The following is a 23,353-nucleotide window of genomic DNA, read 5'->3' as shown; positions in this document are numbered from 1 at the left end:
AATTATAAGTTTATTGTTATTAACATTTCACGTATCTTTGTTGTTTGTAATATAGATTTATTGTTATTATTACGCCAAGGGTGCAATTTTTTCTGTATTTCCTAAATTTGCACAGACGGATTTACAACTGCATGGAAATTACAGAAAATAACCAATAAAATTAATATAACAATAATAATTAAAACAAAAAACCTAAAATTACTTATTTCTCTACATTGATATTGAAATTCGAATAAGCGGGCCTCAGGCTTGTTTCCGCGTTGACAGGGGATGGAGGTGTGGGGGGGATGTACGGGTATCTTGGGTAAGGCGGGTATGGGTACGGGTACCCTGTGGGTAGGAGCTGTGGGTTGTGGAAAGGTAAAGGTAGCCCCGGGGATGGGTAGCCATAGGGTAAACCTACTGATGATGCTGCAGCCTGGAGGATAGAAGCTGCGAACGCCGGGTCGCTGTAGACAGCCGCGTAGGGCCAGGCGACGGCAATGCGTTGACGTTTGTCTTTCATTCGACGATTTTGGAACCATACCTGTAAAGAGACGGATTTTGAGTTACAACGTTCTGGTTTTCGATAGTCTTTATAAGACAGTTGTTTTTTAATCGAGACGTCGATGGTTTCACTTCTGGTTGATAGCCTCGAAAATTTCGCGAGGGTGATGTATGGAAAATAAAGGTGTGCTGCCACAGAACTTCAAGCACTTCTACTGTGTTTATTACACAGTAGAAGTGCTTAGTGGACGGGGTACGTGTGCCAACAGTACATGGTGTCTGCATCTTTGAGCTCGAAAAGGTATGTATTCGAAAATCGTACAAAAATGTCTTACTTTACCACTTTGGAGGGCAAAAATAATAGTTGCACGCGTAATATTATTTATGATGGTGTATCGTAGTCTTATTTTATTTGATTTTAATAATTTTCTCATTTCCGTTTTTTGTAACAGATTTTTTGTTTGGTATAAGAAACGAAAGTGAACTAATACCGCTGCAATATGATCGACTTTTTTTTGGAGAACGTTAATAGGTGAGAATCGTTCTTCGTCTTTCAGCCATTGCCTTTAGATGGTAGCACATTCAATGAAATTTTAATATAAAATCAAACCGTCGTAACTTGGTATAGTAGGTATTGAACCTTCAACGTGTGACAACTGGGTAAACGTTTAAATTATTGCGATTACGACGCTAGATATCTGTGTGAACAGACATATTGTACCAGCACGTCAACTAACCAAACGTTTAATTTTTTATTCAATTGAATTGAATTGAAATCCTTTAGTTTATTATAATTATTATTATTAATACAAAGATCGAACACTCAGAAAAAAATCTTGTAAAAACAAAAATAATTGAATACCAATTCAATAAAAATTTAAATACAATGAATAGTAACGTCTCTAGCCGGGGTTGGCAGCTGTAAAGGTAACTGGGTAGCGAAACATCATAGATTTCTCATAGATACGACGCAAGCACATAGAAAAATTCGTGAGGTCCGCTGGTTCGTTCCGTGGCTTAGTTGGTATAGCGTCTGGCACGGTATGCTTTAAATCCGGCCGGATCGAAGGAATTTTTTCTGAGTGTTCGATCTATACATTAATAATTATAACCAAACGTTGTTTCATTGAGCTATCCCTGTATAAAGTAACAGTAGAGCTTCTTGTGAAAGTGTTCGTCCAGGGAAGTATTGCCACAGTACCTAATTCTGCTGCCAAGCAATAATGTCAGCATTACTGCGGTTCGCTTTTGAAGGGAGAGGGTGCAAGTGAAATTACAGGCAAATGGGACTTACAACTCTTTTATTTTTATTAAAAAAAAGCGCGCATTTGACCATTGAAATGACAATGAGGTCGACGATGTAGCATGCACACATAAATAATGCCTATTCACTCTCGCGTTGAAAAGGTCAAAGTTATATCGTTCGGGTAATAAATCTGCAGGCAGGGAATTCCACTCCTTAGCCGTTCTTCATATAAATGGTGGATTTTCAGTCTACGTTTAGTCGTCTGATGATGGTAAGAGGAAGGTGGAATTGAATAATGCATTTCCATCGCACACTCTCCGTGACATATTCAAGGTTTTGCAGCCTCGCCACAGCTAAATCCGACTCACCTATAAGACTCTCACATAGATCTCAGGATGACGGGTGCAGTGGCAGTGCCAAGCGTACACTGCGACCTGAACGGCACTGGTTATGGACAGGCGTGTCGCTTACCCCCAGGTTTTGCAACAACACGACTCGTTCGCCCCGTCACTTCGTATAAAAAAGAGCTAATATAATTTAGCATGAGATTTTATAACTTATTAAAACACTAAAGTGACAATTTCTTTTATGATAACTAATCAAGCGAGTCTATTACGATTGGATACGATAGGCGTTTATGACGGTGCTAAATTATTCCGCTAAAGTAGGTTATATTTTGTGTCAGTTTTTCAAATGAAAGCTGTTTTTTGTTGATCGAATGTAAAATATCATCATAAATTCGAAAGGAGTTTAGTCGAGTTATTTTGTTTTTATAAGGTTTTTGTGATTTAAATCGCGTTTATTTGTTTTTTCAAACAAACCAATATTTCGGGCCCCTTTCTTTTTGTCCAATTAGCATTAATATTAGTCGTAACTGGTTGATTACTTTACCATCTCAGTTAACCGTCACCACGGCTAAAAGGGCCGAAACTATCTGAAGAGTCCAGGGAAATAACAATCAAAGTCACTTGAGGAGAATTTTAGGAAAAAATAACTTTTAAATTTGGAAAACTTTTAAATATTGCTGAAAAGGACACGCACAAATACTACCTGAAATAGAAGTGAATGTTGACATAAATGTATAAATCTTTTTTAACTTTTCTACCTTTTTGTCGGAACCTTTTTTATGACTAAAGGCAAAAGCAAAATTTTCAGGAAATTACTCTGCGTTTACCAAACTGGATGGCGGTACTAACTTAAAACGTGTTTTAAGTGACTTAGATCATTCTTTTCCTCTCTCTTAATTTAGATTCGAAAAAAAAAAATTACTACGAAGTGTTACGCTTCCACATTTATATGGCTAACGGCTATGGAGTGAAATTCCTTGACTGCAGCCATATTCCCTGAACGCTATAAGTTGGGCCTTTTCAAGGCGAGAGTGAATAGGCATTATTTGGGTGTGAATGCTCCGTCGTCTACCTCATCTTCACTTTGCATAAGGTGAGTTAGAGGTCAAATGCGCACGTATTCTTTAAAAAAAATGTTTTAACTATATTATTATTTTATTATTATTATAATAACAATATTTATTGCGGGCATTTGGGATCTAGTGCATACGATACGGACTCAAACTTGGTTCATAAGTTTTATATCCACGTACATATAATTTCTGTGTATATACAGGGTGTAATAGTTAAGTGCGCCCTGGCGATAAATACAAGTGATATCAAAAACCTTTAAATACGTTACCTAATAAGTAATAATAAAACATAATAAAGTAGTTTGGCCTACGTTTATTTCTCTCGTGAGTTTGGGTGTAATTTGTGGTTGTCTATGTGTGTCCATGGCACCCGCGACACGGGGTGTCCCTATTTCGGGGTATGAGTGTGTGCGGGTAAAAAGAAAAACAAAACGACATCAATAACTTTTTTAAATAAAACTACACATTGAATATGACATTCGTAGATAGATATCTCAGTTTCTGAGACCCGTGAAATGTAACATCCCCTTACAGGATGCAGGAGTTTACAAGCTTGACTGTGAGTGCGGTCTCTCTTATATTGAACAAACAAAGCGAAGTATTTGTACCCGCGTCAAAGAACATATAGCTGATGTCAAACACCGTCGCGTAAACAAGTCTGCAGTCTGCGAGCATGTCATGGATAAACCTACACATTCAGTGAAGTTTGACAAGCCCCAGGTCCTTGCAAAAGAAGTCCGTTATCTACCCAGGATGCTGCGAGAGGCCATTGAAATAAAAAAACATCTTAATTTCAACAGGGAAGATGGTTTCTCCGTACCACTAGTTTGGGATCCAGTATTTCCTCTAATGAAAAACCCCAAACAGGCATAAGACTGCAGTACTAATTAATATGTTTTAGTTTATTCTAATTTCTATTATTAATTAATAATAAACTGAACTTAATAAAAATTTATTCAATAAAATAATTTGTAAAACTTAATGTAGCGTAAATTGGAATGTTTCTTTGTAAAATTAAAAATAAGGTATTTAATTAATAACTATTGTAACTATAGTAAAAAATAGGGTGATTTGCATCAATGTTAGACGTAACTGGTTGAAGACTGTACCACCTCAGTCAACCGTGACCATCGGACCTGTAAAGGGCCCGAAATGCCGGTTTGTTTGAAAAAACCAATATACGCGATTTAAATCCGGAAAAATAGTTTCATTTCCTATTCGTAGATAGGCTTTAGTTTTCTTGCTTTAAGAGGTAATTGGTTTGTTTGAATAAATAAATATACGCGATTTATATCTGAAAAAAAAAAACTTTAACTTATATATTGCTCATTTATAGTCCATTTGTTTAGGTACTTAACTAAATGTAAACAATCTTGATACATCTTTTTATTGAAACACATGCTTTACAAATCAATAGGTATAAAAATAGGCATGGAATTTCATATGAAGCTAAGTATTTGTATTTTGTATTTGAAGGTAAGGGAAAATCATTTTATAAATGTATATTTCATTAAATAGACATCTCAAGATTGTTTACATTTATTTAAGTACCAAACAGATGGACTATAGTTTCAAAGCGACAGTGTTGTACTGTCACTTTGAAATTAAATGTATATGAATGACACATCAATATAGCGAAATTTTGGAGATAGATTATTAATAAAACGCAATTTTTGAGAGAGTATTCTCTCAATGTTATTTGTCAAGTTAGTTGTCAAGTGCGATATATCGATAAAGCTATCTTTTAATTTAAAAAATGAACTGATGTTATTTTTAAGTACAAAATTTTGTATTCAAAGCAGATATTCGAAACTAAAGCCTCTCAAATGTCATATTAAATGTACGTACCTGTGTCTATATGTACCTATGGGAGCGATTAACCTTAAAATTTTGTATATTTCTAGTTGTATTTAAAAAAAGTTATTGATGTCGTTTTATTCATGCAACGAACGTACTTTCGATGTCAGTGTAAAGTGTAGGATTTTGGTATATCTTATATTTACGGAATAATTGTTAGGCTACAAGCGACGGTCACACCCTGTATAGACAATTAACAGTTAATATATACCATTTACAATTTAAACAGAACTTCTTAGGTTAAACGTATATACAATCTAAAAATACGAACTCAATAACACAAGTTAAGTGAAAATACAACAAAGTAAACAACAAAGGAACGTCGTCTGGAGCTTTTAAAAGGTCCTTAAAACGTCTTTTGTTCGGCGGAAGTGTTAATTGGCGGGAATTTTGCAGTTAAGACGAAATGGCGGCCTTTCCGCTTGGCCATAGACAAGATTATTACTTTTTATTGACTTTCGTAATGGAGGTTTAAAGAATTTAAAAGGAGAATCTTAACATAAAAATATTTAAATTTTACATTTAAGTAGGTTTTTTTAAATAAGATTTTGAATTAAGCACAAATACATAAATTGCAATGCTTATGCAAAGAACTCGAAGTGTCATAGGAAAGAAATGCCGTTTATTGATTTGTTACTGCATTTTAGAGACCGCAATAAAGATTCATCACAATAAACAAACAGACGAAAAAATCTCCATTTTATAACCTATCAAATGGTAGCCGCGGCTTAATTTAATAGTTTTTAATTGGTGTAAACTTGTCGTAAAACAGATGCTGACTTCACGGCCACGGTGAATGTAAAAACGACATAAGTTTAATTTCTTACTTATTGAAATAAATAAGTTTTCAAGTACTACATGCACTGATAAAACAATGTGGTTAAAACAAACAAGATGTTGTTTAAGGTGATACAGTAGTAGGCAATAGTTAGTAGCAGTAGAACTTGTCAATTTATATCTCAGGACTTGTCCAATGTGCCTGTAATTTCAACTGCACCCTTATCCTTAAAAACCGGAATGCAGTAGATAATGCTCCCGTTACTGCTTGGCGGTAGAAATAGGTAAGTAAGTACTTCCCTGGACGAACTCTTTCACAAGAAGCTCTACTTGTACTGAGCGATAATAATGAAAAATGAGTAAGTTAGATCCATAATAAAAAAAAACTTAAGTACAAATCTGTGAACAAACACAATTGCCGCGCACAACCTTTTTATCACATCGCCGACAAGAGTTCGGAGATAGTGAAGCGATCACTTTCATACATTCTCAAATGATGGCCGCCTTTATTACCGCCAAAGATTCGTTCATTCGTTTTTTTATAGTTCTTTTTTTGAATTAATGTTCATTAGCGTTCTATAGCTACTGAATAATTCGGTCGGCTTCTTTTATTAATGCGCGTCGACAAATTAGCATGAATGTAAAATTCGAATAGGGCAATAAAGACATGTGTTCTTTTTTCAAAAGATTTCTTTTTTTTAACCGAAGTGATAATTGAGATTATGACTGGACGGTGTTTATGCGTGGGGAATGTATATTTAAATTGGCGTAGAATACTGCATTCTTTTTTTTAAAATAAATAACGTTTTTAGAATACAGATCTTTTTTAAATTAACTTGTATTTTTTGTTTTTTTTTAAGAGAAACTCAATAATTTTGTTTGTTTTATAACAAACTAACCATCTATTTGTTTCTTAATAGATCAGTGTGAAGAAAGGTGTTTAATATCGAGTATATAACCAGAAATAGAGACGAAATACCATTTAATTTGTTTGAAAACTATTCTGTCCAATCATTGCGGTGACAACTGCGCTCCGATTGGCCAGCCCGAATTCGAAATAATTGACGGGTATCGTCAATTGTTTCACCTCAAATCGACCAGTTTAACTTGTGCTTTGCTATAATGGCCGAAAATTGAAAAATTACATATTTAATATTTAATTACCGAAGAAATGTAATTCCGTTTGTTTTGTAATTAGATGTTTTGCTATTTTTCCCACACCACCGAATGGAATAGCCCCCCATTGTTAGAGATATTATGTTTATTACAATAAATACATAATGTGTTTGGAATATATGGAGGTGTACACACAGGCCAGTTGTTGCTGTATTATTCGTGATTTCAGCGCAAACGAGTGTTGATATTTAAAAGTGACATAAGGCTCATTACCTGATGAGTTGCCAGTGACGGATGGCTCTTATGTCGTTTCTATTTCTGGTTATATACTCAATGGTGTTTAACAAACTTTGCCTTTAAACAGTGAGCATTAAAATTCATTTTCGTATGACTCCTTTATTGCTTTATTAGTGAACGACATTTTGAGAAACTTTTTGAGCCAATTTCATCTTTAATTACATTACATAGATGCAAATTTCGACCAAAAAGCTGGAATTCTTTTACACTTGTCTGTTGAATACATAAGGATCTCTGTTCACGTTCACGTGACATGAACAGACAACCTGACCGGATCTAAATTTGCCACGTGACGATGATAGACTACTCAGCAGTGCACTGACCGAAAAGCAATGTGCAAAACCAGCCTGCAGAGTGGACGTTTCCTTTGTTTTACATTTAAAAATAATATAGTTTTTTTTATAAAAAACAAGTGCGTATTTGACCTCCATCTCACCTGATGGAAAGTGATGTTGAGGTCGACTAAGTAGCATGTACACCTAAATAATGCCTATTCACTCTCGCCATGAACAGGTCCAAGTTACAGCGTTCGGGGAATAAGTCCGCTGGTATGGAATTTCACTCTCTAGCCGCTCGCTATATAAATGTTGAAGCCAAACGCTACGTGCGAATCCGAGGAATATCCACAACATAAGGGTGGAATCCCAGCCCATGTCTAGTCCGCCGATGATGGAAAGAGGAAGGCGGAATCAAATTATGCAATTCCATCGCACACTCTCCGTGATATATCCTGTAGAATATCGATAAGCAGGCAACTTTATGGCGGTGTTCAAGGCCTCACCTCCACTAATTCTGAGTCACCATAAGCCTCTTGCCACACTTGTCAATTGAATCCAAGGTGGCCGTTGGTACTGTAATGAGGCGTAGCTTGGGACGCGTAGCGAGAGGTACTTTTATGAATATAAAGTGGAATAAACTTCAAAATATACTTTATTGTATTCTTTTACATAGTACGGCTTTAGGTTACAAATCAATAATCAAGATGCTCAATTCTTTTCTCTTAGTTCATTTTCAAAGCATTCCAATTATGAATCTATTCACTCAGCCAGTGATTCTACTCATAGAGTAGAGCCTACAGTACTTAGCAGAGCCATCCCATAAATGGTAGTAAGTAGTACTCCATACACGACAGGACTTGTGCTTGGTACAACTGAAGCAACTGTCCCGGTGTGAAGTAACGCCTCACCTTAGAAAGGATGCCAAGCTTGTAATATATACGCACACATGTAAATAGAGTTTATATAATTAGTCTAGTTTTTAAGATCTCTTTGAATCCAGACATCAACGCTGTCTCTTTGACGATGGAACTCTTACTGCGGCCAAGACACCTTTTGTCGTCAGCTTATCTGATCAGTCTTGTGAGTCTGTGGGACTGGCAGTGAGGAAATCGACTCCTTGCACCCCTGATCCTTCCCACCATCCGTGTGTTACCTCAGGTCGCAAGGTAACAGACTTCCTCTACTATCTATGTAGGATTGTTTGTGATAGGTTACACATAGAAGACGATACTCAACAGTAACACTCATATCACATCCAATAAATACTACACGAAGACAGAGATAAAGTTAGTTGGCTCTACAATCTCAGAATCAAAATGTATCTTAGAGCGTCGACTGTACCTATTAAACAACTAATTTGGAAAAATTGCGTCAACATAAAAAAAACGCCATTTTTTAAATCATTAAGATCACTTAGATTGTTCATTTAACACATAATATTTCTGTGAATTAACAGACGTATTTCTACGTTCTCTATAGAAATAATGGAATATCTAATTGACTTATGATTACAACTACCATTTATAGTTGAATAACAATATAACAAACGCTAAAAACAGGCGAGCTTCGAATATTTATGCGCAAAGTTAAGTTAGCAACAAATTTTTATTTACACTAGTTTTTATGTTTTGCCGAATAGAGTTATATCGCGAATTTGAAATTGTGAGCCGTAAATGGAAGTTGTGGAAATTACGATTGTGATGGAAATAATTGAGTATCTAATTAAAGCATCATTCTCTATACGGCTCTAATAATTGATATGCGTCATCATTTGCCTTTTATGGAGATATTGATGATGAAAATACGAAAACGGATGCTTCTGTACACTCAGCTGTTTAAATTGGGAATCATCAATGCTGATATTTATTGCGGATGTTCGAGTCGTCCAAAGGAGGAAGGTTTGTAAATTTTGGAATAATTTACAAACCTTCCTGAAACAGACTGTAAGCTAAAAAAGCAGATCAGCTGTTGTTTTTAAAATATAACTTTGATAACGTTCCACAACCACGTTTTCTTTTTCACAACCCCGCACTAGGGAAACATTGTATCGCGGGTGCCATGTACACACACACAGACGACCACAAATTAAACCTTAACTCACGAGAGAAATAAATGTATTATATGAATGTATGTATTTGTTAAGCCAGGCAGATTGCTTTCATGAAGAATCTTTTCCTAATAATTGTCACAAAATCATTGAAATAGTATTTTATTAAAAACTAAAACAAAAATAATGAAATTAGAAATCTTTTCGTCGTCTTTGTATTTGGTTTTTCAACGACTTTTTAGTCGTAGCGCCATCTATGAGAAATCTATGAAAGTTATATCACCCAGTTAGATACCTTTACAGCTACCGGCCCTGGCGAGAGGTGTCGCTATTCACTGTATTTAAAATTTTTATTGAATTGATATTGCAGCAAGCACCCCAAGATGCTGGCAGCGTTCCCCCTTTGTGTTGCTATGCTATTGCGTTGGGCAAGGTAGCCGGCCCTTGAGTTTCCCAGACAGTCTATTAATTTTTTCGAGAAAATTTGTACAGATGAAGGGCACTGGGACCCCACGGGCCAAGGGTTTCGACTCCAAAGGCTGTAAATAGGTAGTCGGACGAGAGATCCTGGTACTTATTACTTTTTAAACAGTCATATTTATTTACTAATATTATGTTCCCCGAATTTTGTAAAAAAAAAAACAAACAAACCCTGCCGGATCGAAAAATTTTTTTAAATATTCGATCTTTGTATTAATAGTTATAACAAACTAGTGGAGTAAATTCACAAAAAATTATTGAATATCATTTCAATACAAATTTAATTACAGTTAATAGCGACATCTTTAGGGCTGGTAGCTGTAAAGTTACCTAACTGGGTGACGAAATACTTTCACAGATATCTCATAGATGGCGCTACGGCTAAAAATCGTTGAAAACTAAGCACAAAGATCTTAGAGAGAGATTATATAGAGAACATGCCCAAAAATTAAGTTGACGTAGTATTCATTCCATTGGAGGTATTGATATGACGCCACAGCGAAGCTCTCAGTTGAAAAGGGTCCACTCACGCACTATAGGCCACCACTGATGTGTAAATCGATAAATAGTGTCAATTATTTTACAAAATGGTTCTCTAAAGTGTCTCTGTCACAAAATGATATTACACAAATGACCCCTTTAGCTCTACTCAGATAAACGTTATAAGTGTTATAATTGACCTTAGGTCGTATTCAGGACGCGTAGTGGGTGTTATGAAGCAATTATGTCGTCGCTACTAAAATTGTTCTCTCCTCCATTTTGGCGATATTGCGTTTCGGCCATTTTTCAGTTAAGGGTGTGCGTGGGTGATTTGTTAAAAAGAGACTATGTCGAAATTGGCTGTTTTTGTGTTCGCGCTTTTATGACATTTATCACGTTGTTAGAAATTTGTAGCATTCACTGTTGAATTCATGGGACTTTAAACTCTATTCGAGTCAATATTCAACGCAAATTCTTTGTACAAATTATAGGTATTAATGCAATAAAAAATACTACTTATAACAAAATAAACCGTGAAAGTTAAACATACTAGTAAAACTTTTTAACGGACTTCAAAAACTTTCAATTCGGCTGCATGTTTTTTTGTATGTACCTATTGTTATTATGCTACGGTATTTGTGAATGGATTTGGATGATTCTTCTTTTATTGGAAAGGGGGTACCTCAGTAGTAGTCCCGTTTAAGTTTGAAGAAAATATTTCAACTCTAAGGGTGGCAAACTAGGGGATGAATGACTTTTGAGATCGACTTTTTTATTAAATATCATTTCAGACCCTTGTTGGTATAAAAAAGCCACGCGTGATCATTGTCTTTTGTGTTTTAATCATGAAAATAATACGAACTACATGAAACAAGTTATGTATATGTGAGATTGTAATAGGAATTTAAGCATAAAAAATTAATTTCAAATTCGTAGAATTTTTAAATCTCTCCTGAAAATTTGCCATTTTGCAGATGTGCCCTTATTGCATCAAGGGAACAGTTTGATTATTTTTAACCGACTTTAAAAAAGGAGGAGGTTCTCAATTTGGGTGTATTTTATTTTTGCATATATGTTACGGGATACCGATTTTGATGATTCTTTTTTTGTTGGAAAGTAAATAAAAGTACATTGGTATTGATCCCATTTAAATTTGAAGAAAATATTTCACCTCTAAGGGTGGCAAACTAGGGGATGAATACAGTTTTTATGAAAATAATATCTAGTACAGCAATGGATGAGTTATTCGTTAACTCGCGCATGGGAAACTCGATAAACTGAAGATGATATGGGGGAATAGAAACATTACCAAGGCCACTAAAATCCGGCTGGTCCGAATACTAGTTTTCCCCATATTTCTGTACGCTGCAGAGACATGGGCGCTCCGTGAAATCGAGAAGGAGAAGATAGACGCTCTGGAAATGTGGTGCTGGAGAAGAATGCTTGGGGTATCGTGGACAGACTTTCGTGCAAACGCCTCCATACTCCAAGAACTCGGCATCAAGCAGCGTCTGTCTACTGTGGTGCAAACTCGCATCCTAAAATTCTTCGGTCATGTCTCAAGACGGAATTTTGACTCCATAGAACGTCTTGTTGTGCAGAGCAGAGTGGAGGGTAATAGACTGCGCAGAAGGTCACCCATTCGATGGACCAATCAAATAATTTGTGCAGTGGGCGGTCCTTTACATGAGTGCACGAGGGAGTCCACTAACAGAGAGAGATGGCGTGATGTCGTGAGGCAAGCCACATCAGCCGTTAACAAACGTACTCCGTGATGACCACGACCACTCTATCAAGAGTGATACGAAAGAGAAGAAAATGAAAATAAGGAGGGAAGTGAACCATCAAGGTCAATGCTTTCTAAGAGTGGTTACACACGGCGACGTTTGTGAAACCCTATACGCATCGCTACACTTGCGATTTATTTATTTATTACACCAAACACTTAAAAAATATTACATCACATGATTTCTTGACACCCCTAAGCCTACATCGGTTTGTCTGGGTGCTGCACAATCCTCATACAAACCTATAAATATACACGACAGAAAAGTAACCTATTTTACTTACAAGTATAGAATTGACAAAATTAACAAAAGCATAATGTGCAACAAAACATCAAATGTCGTAAAATGCAACACAAAAACCAGTTTTTGCACTTGCGTGATATTGATCAGACCATGCTCGTGCTCCAGATCACGAATTAAATGAAGTGTTTAACACACTTGTTTTCTTAAAGTGACTTTTAATTGAACGTTTTAGATTTACAGGTGTCATTTTTTCCTGTAATTTGTTATAGGCGATTGCATCGATGCAAACACGCTATTGGATGGATACAAACGCGCGCTTGCGTCGCGTTTACATCGCTGCTGAAAATCCCCGTGTGTAACCGCTCTAAACGAACGCGCTTTGACAAGAGGCGTTTTTGGTTCTGAGAGACTTGGAAACAAAATGGCGGCCAGTCTCTGTGAATTTGCCGCGTGAAATTTAAAATCTGTTTTAACCTGATTCATCTCTTGTACTTTCAAACTAATTACTGTGAAAAGCTCGTAAACGCATCCATTGTAATCAACTGATGTTATTATACCCCCTTATAACGAAAATTGAATAGGCAAATTTACCTTAATAGTGGATTCTGGTAGCTGCAACTGGGCTGCTAATTCGCACCGCCTAGGTCGCGACACGTAGTTCTCCTTCATGAATTCCTTCTCCAATCTCGCTAGTTGTTCTCTTGTGAACGCTGTTCTATATCTCCTGAAACAAAATTGACTTTATTTTCTCATTCCGCCATCATGATTTATATCTATGTCGTACCAGTGGTATAATAAAGCATCGAGTAAAAAACCAGAAATAGAGACGAAATAAGGGCCATCAGCGATAACACTTATAAATATCAACTCTCGTTTGCACTGAAATAAAGACAGGCCGACAACTGCCCTGTGTGTACGTCTCCGTGGTGTGGGGAAAAACAGCAAAACTTGTAATTACAAAGCAAACAAAATCAAATTTCACCGGTAATTAAATAATATATATGTAATTTTGCAATTTTCGTCCATTTTAGCAAAGCTCAAGCTAACTGGTCGATTTGAAGTGAAACAATTGACGACTCCCGTCAGGAGATAATAAAAATCGGTTCTCACTACTCAAAGTATATTGAGAGAGAAAAACGCCTTGAATTGGAGAACAGCAAAATCAACCATTAAAATAATTGCTCCTCATAATAAAATTTAGACGCTATTTATAAAAAATGAATGTTCATGCGTGAACAACCATCCTTAGAGGTGGATGATTTTCTTCAAACTTAAATGGGACCACTATGGAGGTACCCTCTTTCCAACAAAAAAAGAATGATCAAAATCTGTTCACAAATGGCGGAGTTATCGCGTAACATACATACAAAAAAAAACATTCAGTCAAATTGAGAACCTCCTTCTTTTTGAGGTCGGTTAAACAAATAAAATGACATTTCATCTTTATTTCTGGTTATATACTCGATGTGGTCTCAAGGTGACGGGCGTAGTGGAACTCAGATTTTTTTATAGTACCTACCAAGAGACGGGTTGTAGAAGTCCATACAACACCATAAAACCTGCATGTTAAAGAAGGTTTACAATCCCGGGAAAATGTCAGAGGTCTCCAATCCGATTAGGGCCGGATGGTGTTTTAAAGTTTAAAGTCTACAAACAGGACAAAATATATCTTTTTTTGTGATATCAAGCTACGAGGTGAACAAGTTGTGCACCTGGTGGGAAACGACATGCCGACATAGTACTACTCAGAGCTTTAAATCTGCTCTGCAGACACTGCTGCATCTGTCACCTTGAAACGTAAATTTACAAGTCTCATGTACCTGTAATTTCACCAGTCAGTGAGCATTACCTCTTTTTGCTACTAAGTATTTAAATAAAATATTTTTTAAATACCTTATATTCGGATCTGGTGCTGCGCTTGTGTTTGAAATCTGCTCCGATTGTGGACTTAGAGACTCTGGAAACAAAAAAAAAAAAAATCAACATGCGGCTATTTGACTTAGACCTTTTTTTTTTCTAAAGCATCGTACACTGTTATAGATTTAAGGGTCGATTATTACTTATCTAAATAATGGGCAAGTTTGTGAAGACCTTTCTCAGTTTTATTTTATAGTATTCCTACTAAAGTCACGTGTAACATGCCGGAGGTCTTTCTAAAACGGTTTTTAGGCACTTCAAAGCGTTTGGCTCCATTAAAAGGGTTGAAAACACTCAATGGCTTCTGTTTGTATTTTTAAGTATTCTAAGCACCAAATTATCTTTAAAAATGTCTGGACTACTTGATATCCACGGTCAAAACGACATGTTCATTAATACGCCATTACGATTAAAAAAAAAAAGAAAATGGAACTAGTTTTGCGCATACTGCAACATTATTCCAAATTTAAAAACAATAACAATCATAATAAAGCCATCAAAGAACGCATGAGTTAATACGTCTACTAATTACTCCTAAAACTACGATTGATGCATAAAAACTGAAGAGAATTGAACACGGGACCAGTAGCTTGGAAGGTGTTAATTGTACGCACCCAACACTTCAAAAGGAGTACATTAACACAAAACAAACACAAATAACCTATTCTCTAATTAAATATTTTCCCATCATACTGGCCACAAAGGAACCGAACGTTGTCTATGGTTGAACAAAATAAAGAAGCCGAAACGCCGACTTTACAAATCTGATTAGTTCCTGAAGTGGTTCTAAATTTAAAAAGGCCGCGTTGTTGACAATTCCAGTTTGAAATATCGAACGCTTTTAACTTCCATTGTCTATGGTCTCATTTTGATGGTTACATGATGAAGACGTTTTCCAATTATGGCTTCCGGTTTTTAAGAATATTGTCAGTAACTACACCGTGGGCTACTTAGTTATTGTACATGCTAAGTATTCAATGTACTAGAATCAAACAAGTTTCGTAGAAATATGAAGAGTTAACATATTATAATTAAATACGAAATGTAAACAAATAAATGTCATTGTCAAATTGTGAATGCAGGTGTGCTAAACCTTTTTTTTTACGGAATTGGATTTATCTGCAACAAAATTATTAACAATAAACAAAAAACTTTCACAACAACAGACAATATTTTAACAAACGCACTATGGAGACAAAAAACACTGGAGCTCGAGAATCGAAGCACGAATTACATGTATGACACGATAAAATGGCGGCATAAAAAATAATTTTTGATTCTGATTGTATTGCCAGTGTCAAAAAGTCCCTTCGGTACAATTTGTCTACTTTCCCTATCGTTCCACTTTCACTATTCGTCTATTTCCCATTTCGTCTACTTTCCTGTTTGGTCTACTTTCTCGTCTACTTGTCACCTTGAACATAGTCTTTAATTATAATAATTATTATTGTACTAAGCGTATACTGTAAAATGTGAATTGTTCTAAGTTTTATCAGATTACACCTTCGAAATGTTTCAAAGGTTTATTATTGTCAAAAATAGGAAACTACTATCGAGTTCTTAGGTTTTCGCGATTGTTACACATAGGAAATGAAACTATTTTTCCGGATTTAAATCGCGTATGTTTTTTCCAAACAAACCGACGTTTCGGGCCCTTTGCAGGTCTCATGGTCACGGTTGACTGAGGTGATACAGTCTTCAAACAGTTATGTCTAATATTAATGCAAACCACCCTTGTTTGAAAAAACAAATATACGCGATTTAATCCGGAAAAATAGTTTCATTTCCTATAGGAAACTACTATTTCAAATGTATTCTTTTGTTCGGTTATCACTTTTGTTTTCATTATGGATATCTAATTAGGATTCATACTATAGTGTCCGTGTTGTCACAAAAAGAATTAGATAAAAAAAATCGCAATATGACAGCTATCGAAAACTATACATTTTTAAATTGTGTTTTATTACACAATGGCAACTATGATTTTGTAATCACGATAACATTGTGGTTCAATTATCACCTACACACCACAGTTATAGACAATAAAATTTGCAAATATACTTAAGTCCGTCGTTATGGAAAAATCACGTGAATTAGGTAAACTTCTAGAGTTCGATACAATGTGTCAGATAGTTTGAGTCACGTTTTCTAATTTGTCTATTCAAAGGTAGCTTGTATAATGATGATGTTATTGCGTATTTCATTCATCAGTCACACAGCCACCGAAACAACGAATTTATTGCAGACCAAATTTCCCGATCGCATAATTTCACGAAATTCAACCGTTAAGTGGCCAGCTCGATCATGTGATTTAACACTGCTGGATTATTTTTTACGGGGTTATGTTAAAGACAGAGTCTATAAAACTCAAAATTCTTCAAGTGATTAAAAAATAGACCCACCATTTTGTCAAAAAGCGATTATAAACTTTGATGAAAGAATCGATATCTGTAACTGTGGTCGTGGTGGACATTTATCAGATATCATTTTTCATTCATAATTACTAAACCATACTTTTTTAAATACAATAAAAATTTAAATCATTGTCATTCAAATTTATTGGTTTTATTTTGGTTTACAACGCGAAGTTCTTGTTGAAAAACCCTAAAAAACGTATCTTTGCTCAAAAGTTTTGATGACAGTTTTTTTTTAATTTCCCGCGTCATCTTCTAATTAGTAGTAAAATTTTTCGTCTTCCGGGACAGGCTAAGGCGTCTAGCCATAAATAAAAATAAAATTTCAAGACAAATTGGCAAGTTTTGTAGTTAATTTTGTGTTAGTTGTAGTTGCAGAGTCACTGTCATTTTGGAGTTGCGAGGTAAGTCCGAATATTTTCTTTAAGTCAGAGTTCTTCAAGGGTGGAGTTAATAAAATCATATATAGGGATGAAATTTTATGGGCAAGCTAAAATGTCCTGTACTGAAGGCGGGATCGTCTGATATTTTTTCAAGAGCCGGTCTCTGAGGAGCAGTCGCTGAAAGCAGGACATGAAAAGAAAATGTGTTCTAACGTACCAAACATTAGAACACATTTTCTTTTCTTCACTTCACTTCTTGAGTCTTACAAATTGGGAAAGTTATTATGCGCATACGATGTAAATGAGCTTTAAATCTACAGTGTCCAAATATCAGTCTTTTTCGAAGCTTCTGAGGCAATTTTCTTTTTTTCCATTTTTTGGCTTTTCCCGGTCAGCGTTGGAGCCAATAACAAGAGTTTTGGTAGACACGAATTTTGTTCACAAAAAGGTACTTACAATGTATTATATAATATTGCGCATTTTTTGATATGAATAAAACACATATGATAGTACGTGGAAAGTCCTTTTATCACATGAAAATCATAAAAATAATACAAACGAACATGAAACAATTTTTCTAATGATCTCTAGGTGTACAAACGGTTTCGTATTTTCTCGGATTTGAATCGGACTTAGTGCACAAACGACATCCACAGTGGGTCCGAGTTTTCTAGACTTGTATAGTCTCGGATACGGAGCGATTATATACATTGACTTACAAATAAATGGACGACGGGTCTAATACAAAAACCACGAAAAAAATGTCCCAAGTCAACCTATTCGAAATTTAAATTGTAATGTCATCGCAGTATCGCGCTGTCAGTCGAACAAATGAAGACTAAAGCGGAGTGTCGCGCTCTGTATACGATTTTAGCGCCTTACAAGTGCGGACACTTTTTAGCGCGGACCCGACGTCCATATAATTGTAAGTCAATGATTATATATAAAAAAATTCACCCTTACTCTTCAAGACCGGAATGCAGTAATGCTTCGTTACTGCTTTGCGGCAGAAATAGGTAAAGTGGCAGTACGTCTCTGGGTACGAACTAGTTCTACTGCCACTAAAAACGACTTCTGAAAAGTTGTAATTTCGCAGATGAGGCCTTTTTGCAGTAGTTATGGAAGTCGTAGAAAGGATAGAACCAGAAAATAGTCATTAACTGTGATCGGTACGCCGCCTGCTAAACTTGGCGTCTATGCCGCAAAGTTTTTTTTAAACGGTCAATAGGCAGATGTAAACATTCACTAATAACAGTATACGGTTCACTTAATAAACCCACTCTCATAAAATTAGCAAATGATTTATCTCCAGCATAAGTGCTTTAGTTTTTTTAATCCCTTTGGAGACAGACACCACTTGACATTAGTTCCCAAGCCGGGTGGCGACGTGCTACTGAAGAACCAATTTGCAAGGTCCCTATTAAGAAAAAAATATTTTAATTTTTAACAACTTACATATTTTTTTCAGTGTCGCCTTTCTTATCTATGGTAACCAGCTGTGCTTCAGCGTGTGTCCCGCCGAATTTTCAAAAAAAGAACAAGGAAGGAATGTAGCAAGATTTAAAAAGCTTCCGTTTGTCGCGACATTCTATTTTCGAACGGAAGGAATTTGGTTTTTTTATAAGTTGTTGACATGGGTTTGGTTTTATTAGGCCTTGTTTTTATTATTGGTCTTTTTGATATTTCTAATGGAGCTTTTAAACACTTTTAATGTGATATGTTATGGAGACGGAGTTCTTTTAGCCACAACACTTACATACAGCTAAATATAAAACCATCATATCTCATGACTAACTTGACAGTGTCAGTGTTACATTAAATTTTAATAATGTTTCGGTAAATGGCAACATGCTATCTAATATTATTTTTCTAATGTAATTTTGTTTCGTTACATGAAATGTAGCTGTAGTTACTAGTGCCTAAAACCTTATCGTAAGAAAATAATGTAAAAAGGTTACATCGGAACGTCTTTGTTCCAAAAAGCGTGATAATTCGAATAACAAACAGCGGTAATGGCGCGTTACAAAGGCCGTTACACACGCAATAGACTAAATATGATAGAGTTTTATTTACGAGTATATACAATTGATGAGAATCATCCAGAGCTTTTTAAACGTTTTTCCAACTTGCGTACTTTACCTTCAGTTTATGCGAAAAATAATTCACTTTCTCATTATACGATCGAGCAGGAATATAGTTATTTTTTTATGATACTAATTCACGGAGCTAACAAGTGGTTCGCCTGATGATAAGCGATATGACTGTCCATACCCGTTACAGTGCCACTCAGAGCTTTAAATCACAGAGATCGTGCCTGTAATTTCACCAGCACCCTTAGCCTTTAAAACCGGAACACAGTAACGCTCATATTACTGCTTGTCGGTAGAAATAGATAAGATGACAACACTGCTCTGGAAGAACATTAACACTTCTGTGTTCTTTGTTCTGGACACCACACATATAAAATCAAAATTCTTTGGTAAAAATTGTACCTTAAAGTATTTACTTCATAGCGAAGATTTTAAGTTAAAAAAGTGACATATTCTTATCGTATCTATAGTATCAACTATAAAGCTTGCCATCGTTATGACAGGTTTGGCCAATCGACAAATCCTCTGACAAGAGTATGTGATGCGTGTTGGTGGTGCGGGCTTCTTTCGTGCACCCAACAGTGATAAAAGATTGGGACAAGTTTGCCATATTGACGGCCAACCTCCTGTAGTGGAGATATACATTAAGAAGTAGATTTAAAAATAACATTTCAATTGTTCTTTCTGTTCGATCTTGTTGGCGCTGGACTATTTTAGGTTTTTCTATGATTTCAGTGTAAACGAGTTGATGAGTTGCCAGGATTAGATGGCCCTTTTTTTCTATTTCTGGTTACATGGGTACTCGATGTTTGTATGTAATAAATATAACAACTGGTAGAGTTACATGAATATATCGCGGTGGTTAAGCGTCGTAATATTCAATAAACAAATCTATAACATTTCCATTTTGTTATAAGGAAAACTATATTTTTTACAAAACACATGTATACTCAGCAGTATGTGAGTGATTGGTCTAAATGATTCTAATTCAATTTCATTGTGGCAAAGTCGTCTCCGACCGTCCATGATTGACGAGTTGTGCAACTGCGTGTAGGAACATTTAGCGTTGTTCAATTCTAGACATTGAACATCATAATTATTAGTTTTGTTTAGTTGTAGGCACTGAAAATCTTCGTTTACTGGATTTTTTTTATAGTTTATTGCGGAACTACGGTGAAGCATTTTGCTGTGCTTGCAACAGCATTTCTTTACAGAATCATAAATTATCTTATTTGTTGTTCTGAGCTAGTGTCCGTATTTAAATATAAAGTACCTGTTCGTTTTTTTATATCAAGTGACGGGATGATCAAGTCGTGCACCTGATGGCAATCTACACGCTTGTCACAAGCTGACAAGTCTCATGTGCCTGTAATTTCACCAGCACCCTTACCTTTCAAAACCGGAACGCAGTAATGCTGACATTTACTGCTTGGCAGCAGAAATAGATAAGGCGGCAGTACTTCCCAGGACGACCTCTTTCATAAGGAGCTCTACAGCTGCTAAAGTCCTTTTCTCATGCCCATTTTGTCGTAGCAATGTCGACAAACTCTCTCTAGTTTATAGGATATGCTGCAATTATAAATTATTGTTTCTAGGACGTGGATATAATCAGTACCCTTTTGTACAGATCTTGGCGTGAAGTTTCTATCGTACTGAATAATGGCTCCTTCTGATTACTATGGTATTCATGATTATCATTGTAAATAATTTGATATGTATTGTTATATGTATGTATGTATTTAAGAATATAGCAGCAGCAGAGCTCCTTGTTGAAGAGTTCGTCCAGGGAAGTACTTGCCACCTTACCAATTTTTGCCACTAAGCAGTAATGTCAGCATTATTGAGTTCCAGTTTTGAAGGGTAAGGGTGCTGGTGAAATTACAAGCATACGGGACGTGTCAACTTATGTCTCAGGGTGACGGGTGCAATGGCAGTGGTCGTCAGTTCTTTGCAATTTGAAGCTCTGAGTGGCACTGCAACTGTTATGGACAGGCGTGTAGCTTACCATCAGGCGCACGACTTGTTCATCCCGTCACTTGATGTTTTTAAAAATAAAGTAAGTACGTGGCTATATAACATACATTTTTTATATATTATTTATTTTACTCAATTTCTCCCTATATGTATATAAACGAAATTTTGAAATATATTCCACAAGAATACGCGCATGTGTCACGCGAGTCATATAATGCCTTAATTGCATTGACTTACAAATAAATGGACGACGGGTCTAATACAAAAACCACGAAAAAAATGTCCCAAGTCAACCTATTCGAAATTTAAATTGTTATGTCATCGCAGTATCGCGCTGTCCGTAGAACAAATGAAGACTAAAGCGGAGTGTCGCGCTCTGTATACGATTTTAGCGCCTTACAAGTGCGGACACTTTTTAGCGCGGACCCGACGTCCATATAATTGTAAGTCAATGCTTAATTGTCACATATTTGTATTTGACTCACATCAAAAATGATCTCCAACAGGCTTAATTGTCCTTTTATGAATCACTGCTGTGCTAGCCCTAATGGCATCGCGAAGCGGTGATTGTATAATGGTAACTAGTATTCTAAGCTAGTGTCATTTAAAAATTGTTATATAGGTTTTTTTTCTTTTTATTTACAAGCACTAGTAAAGTACTTTATAAATGCATTACAATGTAGTCAAATACAAGACTAATAAGTAATTTATATTTCACTTGAACTAATAAATAAACAAAGTAAATATAAACATACAATAACACTACACTAGTTCAAATGGTTTTGTTTTGTTTTTGATTCATTGTTTTGTCCATTTTAAACGTCTTATGATATATGTGTCGTCAAGAAGCCGAAGCCTCGACCTTCACGTATTTTATAAATAGGTAGGTATACAAATATTGTAGTGTGATTTGTGAAACAACATTGTTGACAAAACAGTAGTATTTTTGGAGCGTATACAGTCGTCATTTTCGTCCCTGAAAATTAGTTAATACGAGTCAAAAACTCAAAAATTATTCCCCAACCATCTGTCGCCCATAAAACTACCCAAAATCCATTCATTCAGTCGTTCAATTACACTAAACGTTTAATTGATAGTGGTCAATTTCCCAAACCCTTGTTGGCCATACATTACATTTGGCATTACACGGCATGTCCTGTGCCTCCCCTAGTGTGACACGGCACGCGTCTGTAATTGCCCTAATACGTTTATAGTCTGTGACAATAGGAATAGATTCAAATAAGGAATTTGATTCTTGTCTACTGTTCGATTTTTAATATTATCTATTCGTTATTTATAAGGAATTATTTGCTGTGGAGTGTAGTTCCTGATTCAGAATATAGATGGGGTGTATTATAAAAGTGAAAGGTAGGTTTACCATCAAGCATAATTAGGTGAAGAATTGTGTATTGTAAAATGATATTAGTAGAAGTCTACTTTGCTTATCAAAAACTAGCTCCAATGCACATGTTTGTTCTATTAAATGCAAAGGAAGTACCGTCATCACGATTTCAACGTCAATTTTTTTTAAACTTCTGTAGTTAATATTGCAATGAGACTATTTTTTTGGATCTAAATCTAAAGAGCTCATAGCTCATTGAGACAGTAAAGCACACTATTTTTTTATGTTACCAAGTGACAGGACAAACAAGTTGTGCGCTAGAGTGCCACTGCGCCCGTCATCCTGAGACATAAGTTGGCAAGTCCCATGTGCCTGTAATTTCACCAGCACCCTTCAAAACCGGAACACAGTAATGCTCACATTACGGCGGCAGAAATTGTTAAGATGGCAGTACTTCCCTGAACGAACTTTTTCACAAGGAGGTCTACTGCTACTTAAATGATAGAAGTGTCGACATTTTGATATCGACATAGATTATATAATACCTAACTGTACAGACAGGCCAACGTATCAAAAGACCCTCAGTACTCATAACCTGTTTCCGTTCTGTTATTCCAATCCACTATATTACACCACGAAACGCACTTAAAAAGAAACCTGCAATTGCGAAAGCTTAAAAACTCGATGAGTCAATATTAGTTTGAAAAAATGTTTATTCA

At 35.8% G+C, this 23,353-nt stretch overlaps 1 protein-coding gene across 1 annotated transcript in view; it reads right to left on the bottom strand.

Annotated features, from left to right (window-relative positions):
* Positions 1-202: 202 nt before the first annotated feature.
* Positions 203-23,353, bottom strand: part of LOC113227616 (segmentation protein even-skipped-like) — a 38,979-nt gene continuing 15,828 nt past the window's right edge. Inside the window, exons 2-4 of the mRNA XM_026460580.1 lie at positions 14,408-14,471; positions 13,106-13,238; positions 203-526 (exon numbers count right to left, since the gene is read on the bottom strand). Coding sequence (XP_026316365.1) covers positions 203-526; positions 13,106-13,238; positions 14,408-14,471 — 521 coding nt within the window. The remainder of the gene's footprint in view (positions 527-13,105; positions 13,239-14,407; positions 14,472-23,353) is intronic.

The sequence above is a fragment of the Hyposmocoma kahamanoa genome, unplaced genomic scaffold (genome assembly GCF_003589595.1).
Source record: "Hyposmocoma kahamanoa isolate Upper Pololo Valley unplaced genomic scaffold, ASM358959v1 211, whole genome shotgun sequence".
Lineage (NCBI taxonomy): Eukaryota > Metazoa > Arthropoda > Insecta > Lepidoptera > Cosmopterigidae > Hyposmocoma > Hyposmocoma kahamanoa.
This window is presented reverse-complemented; position numbering and strand designations above follow the sequence as displayed.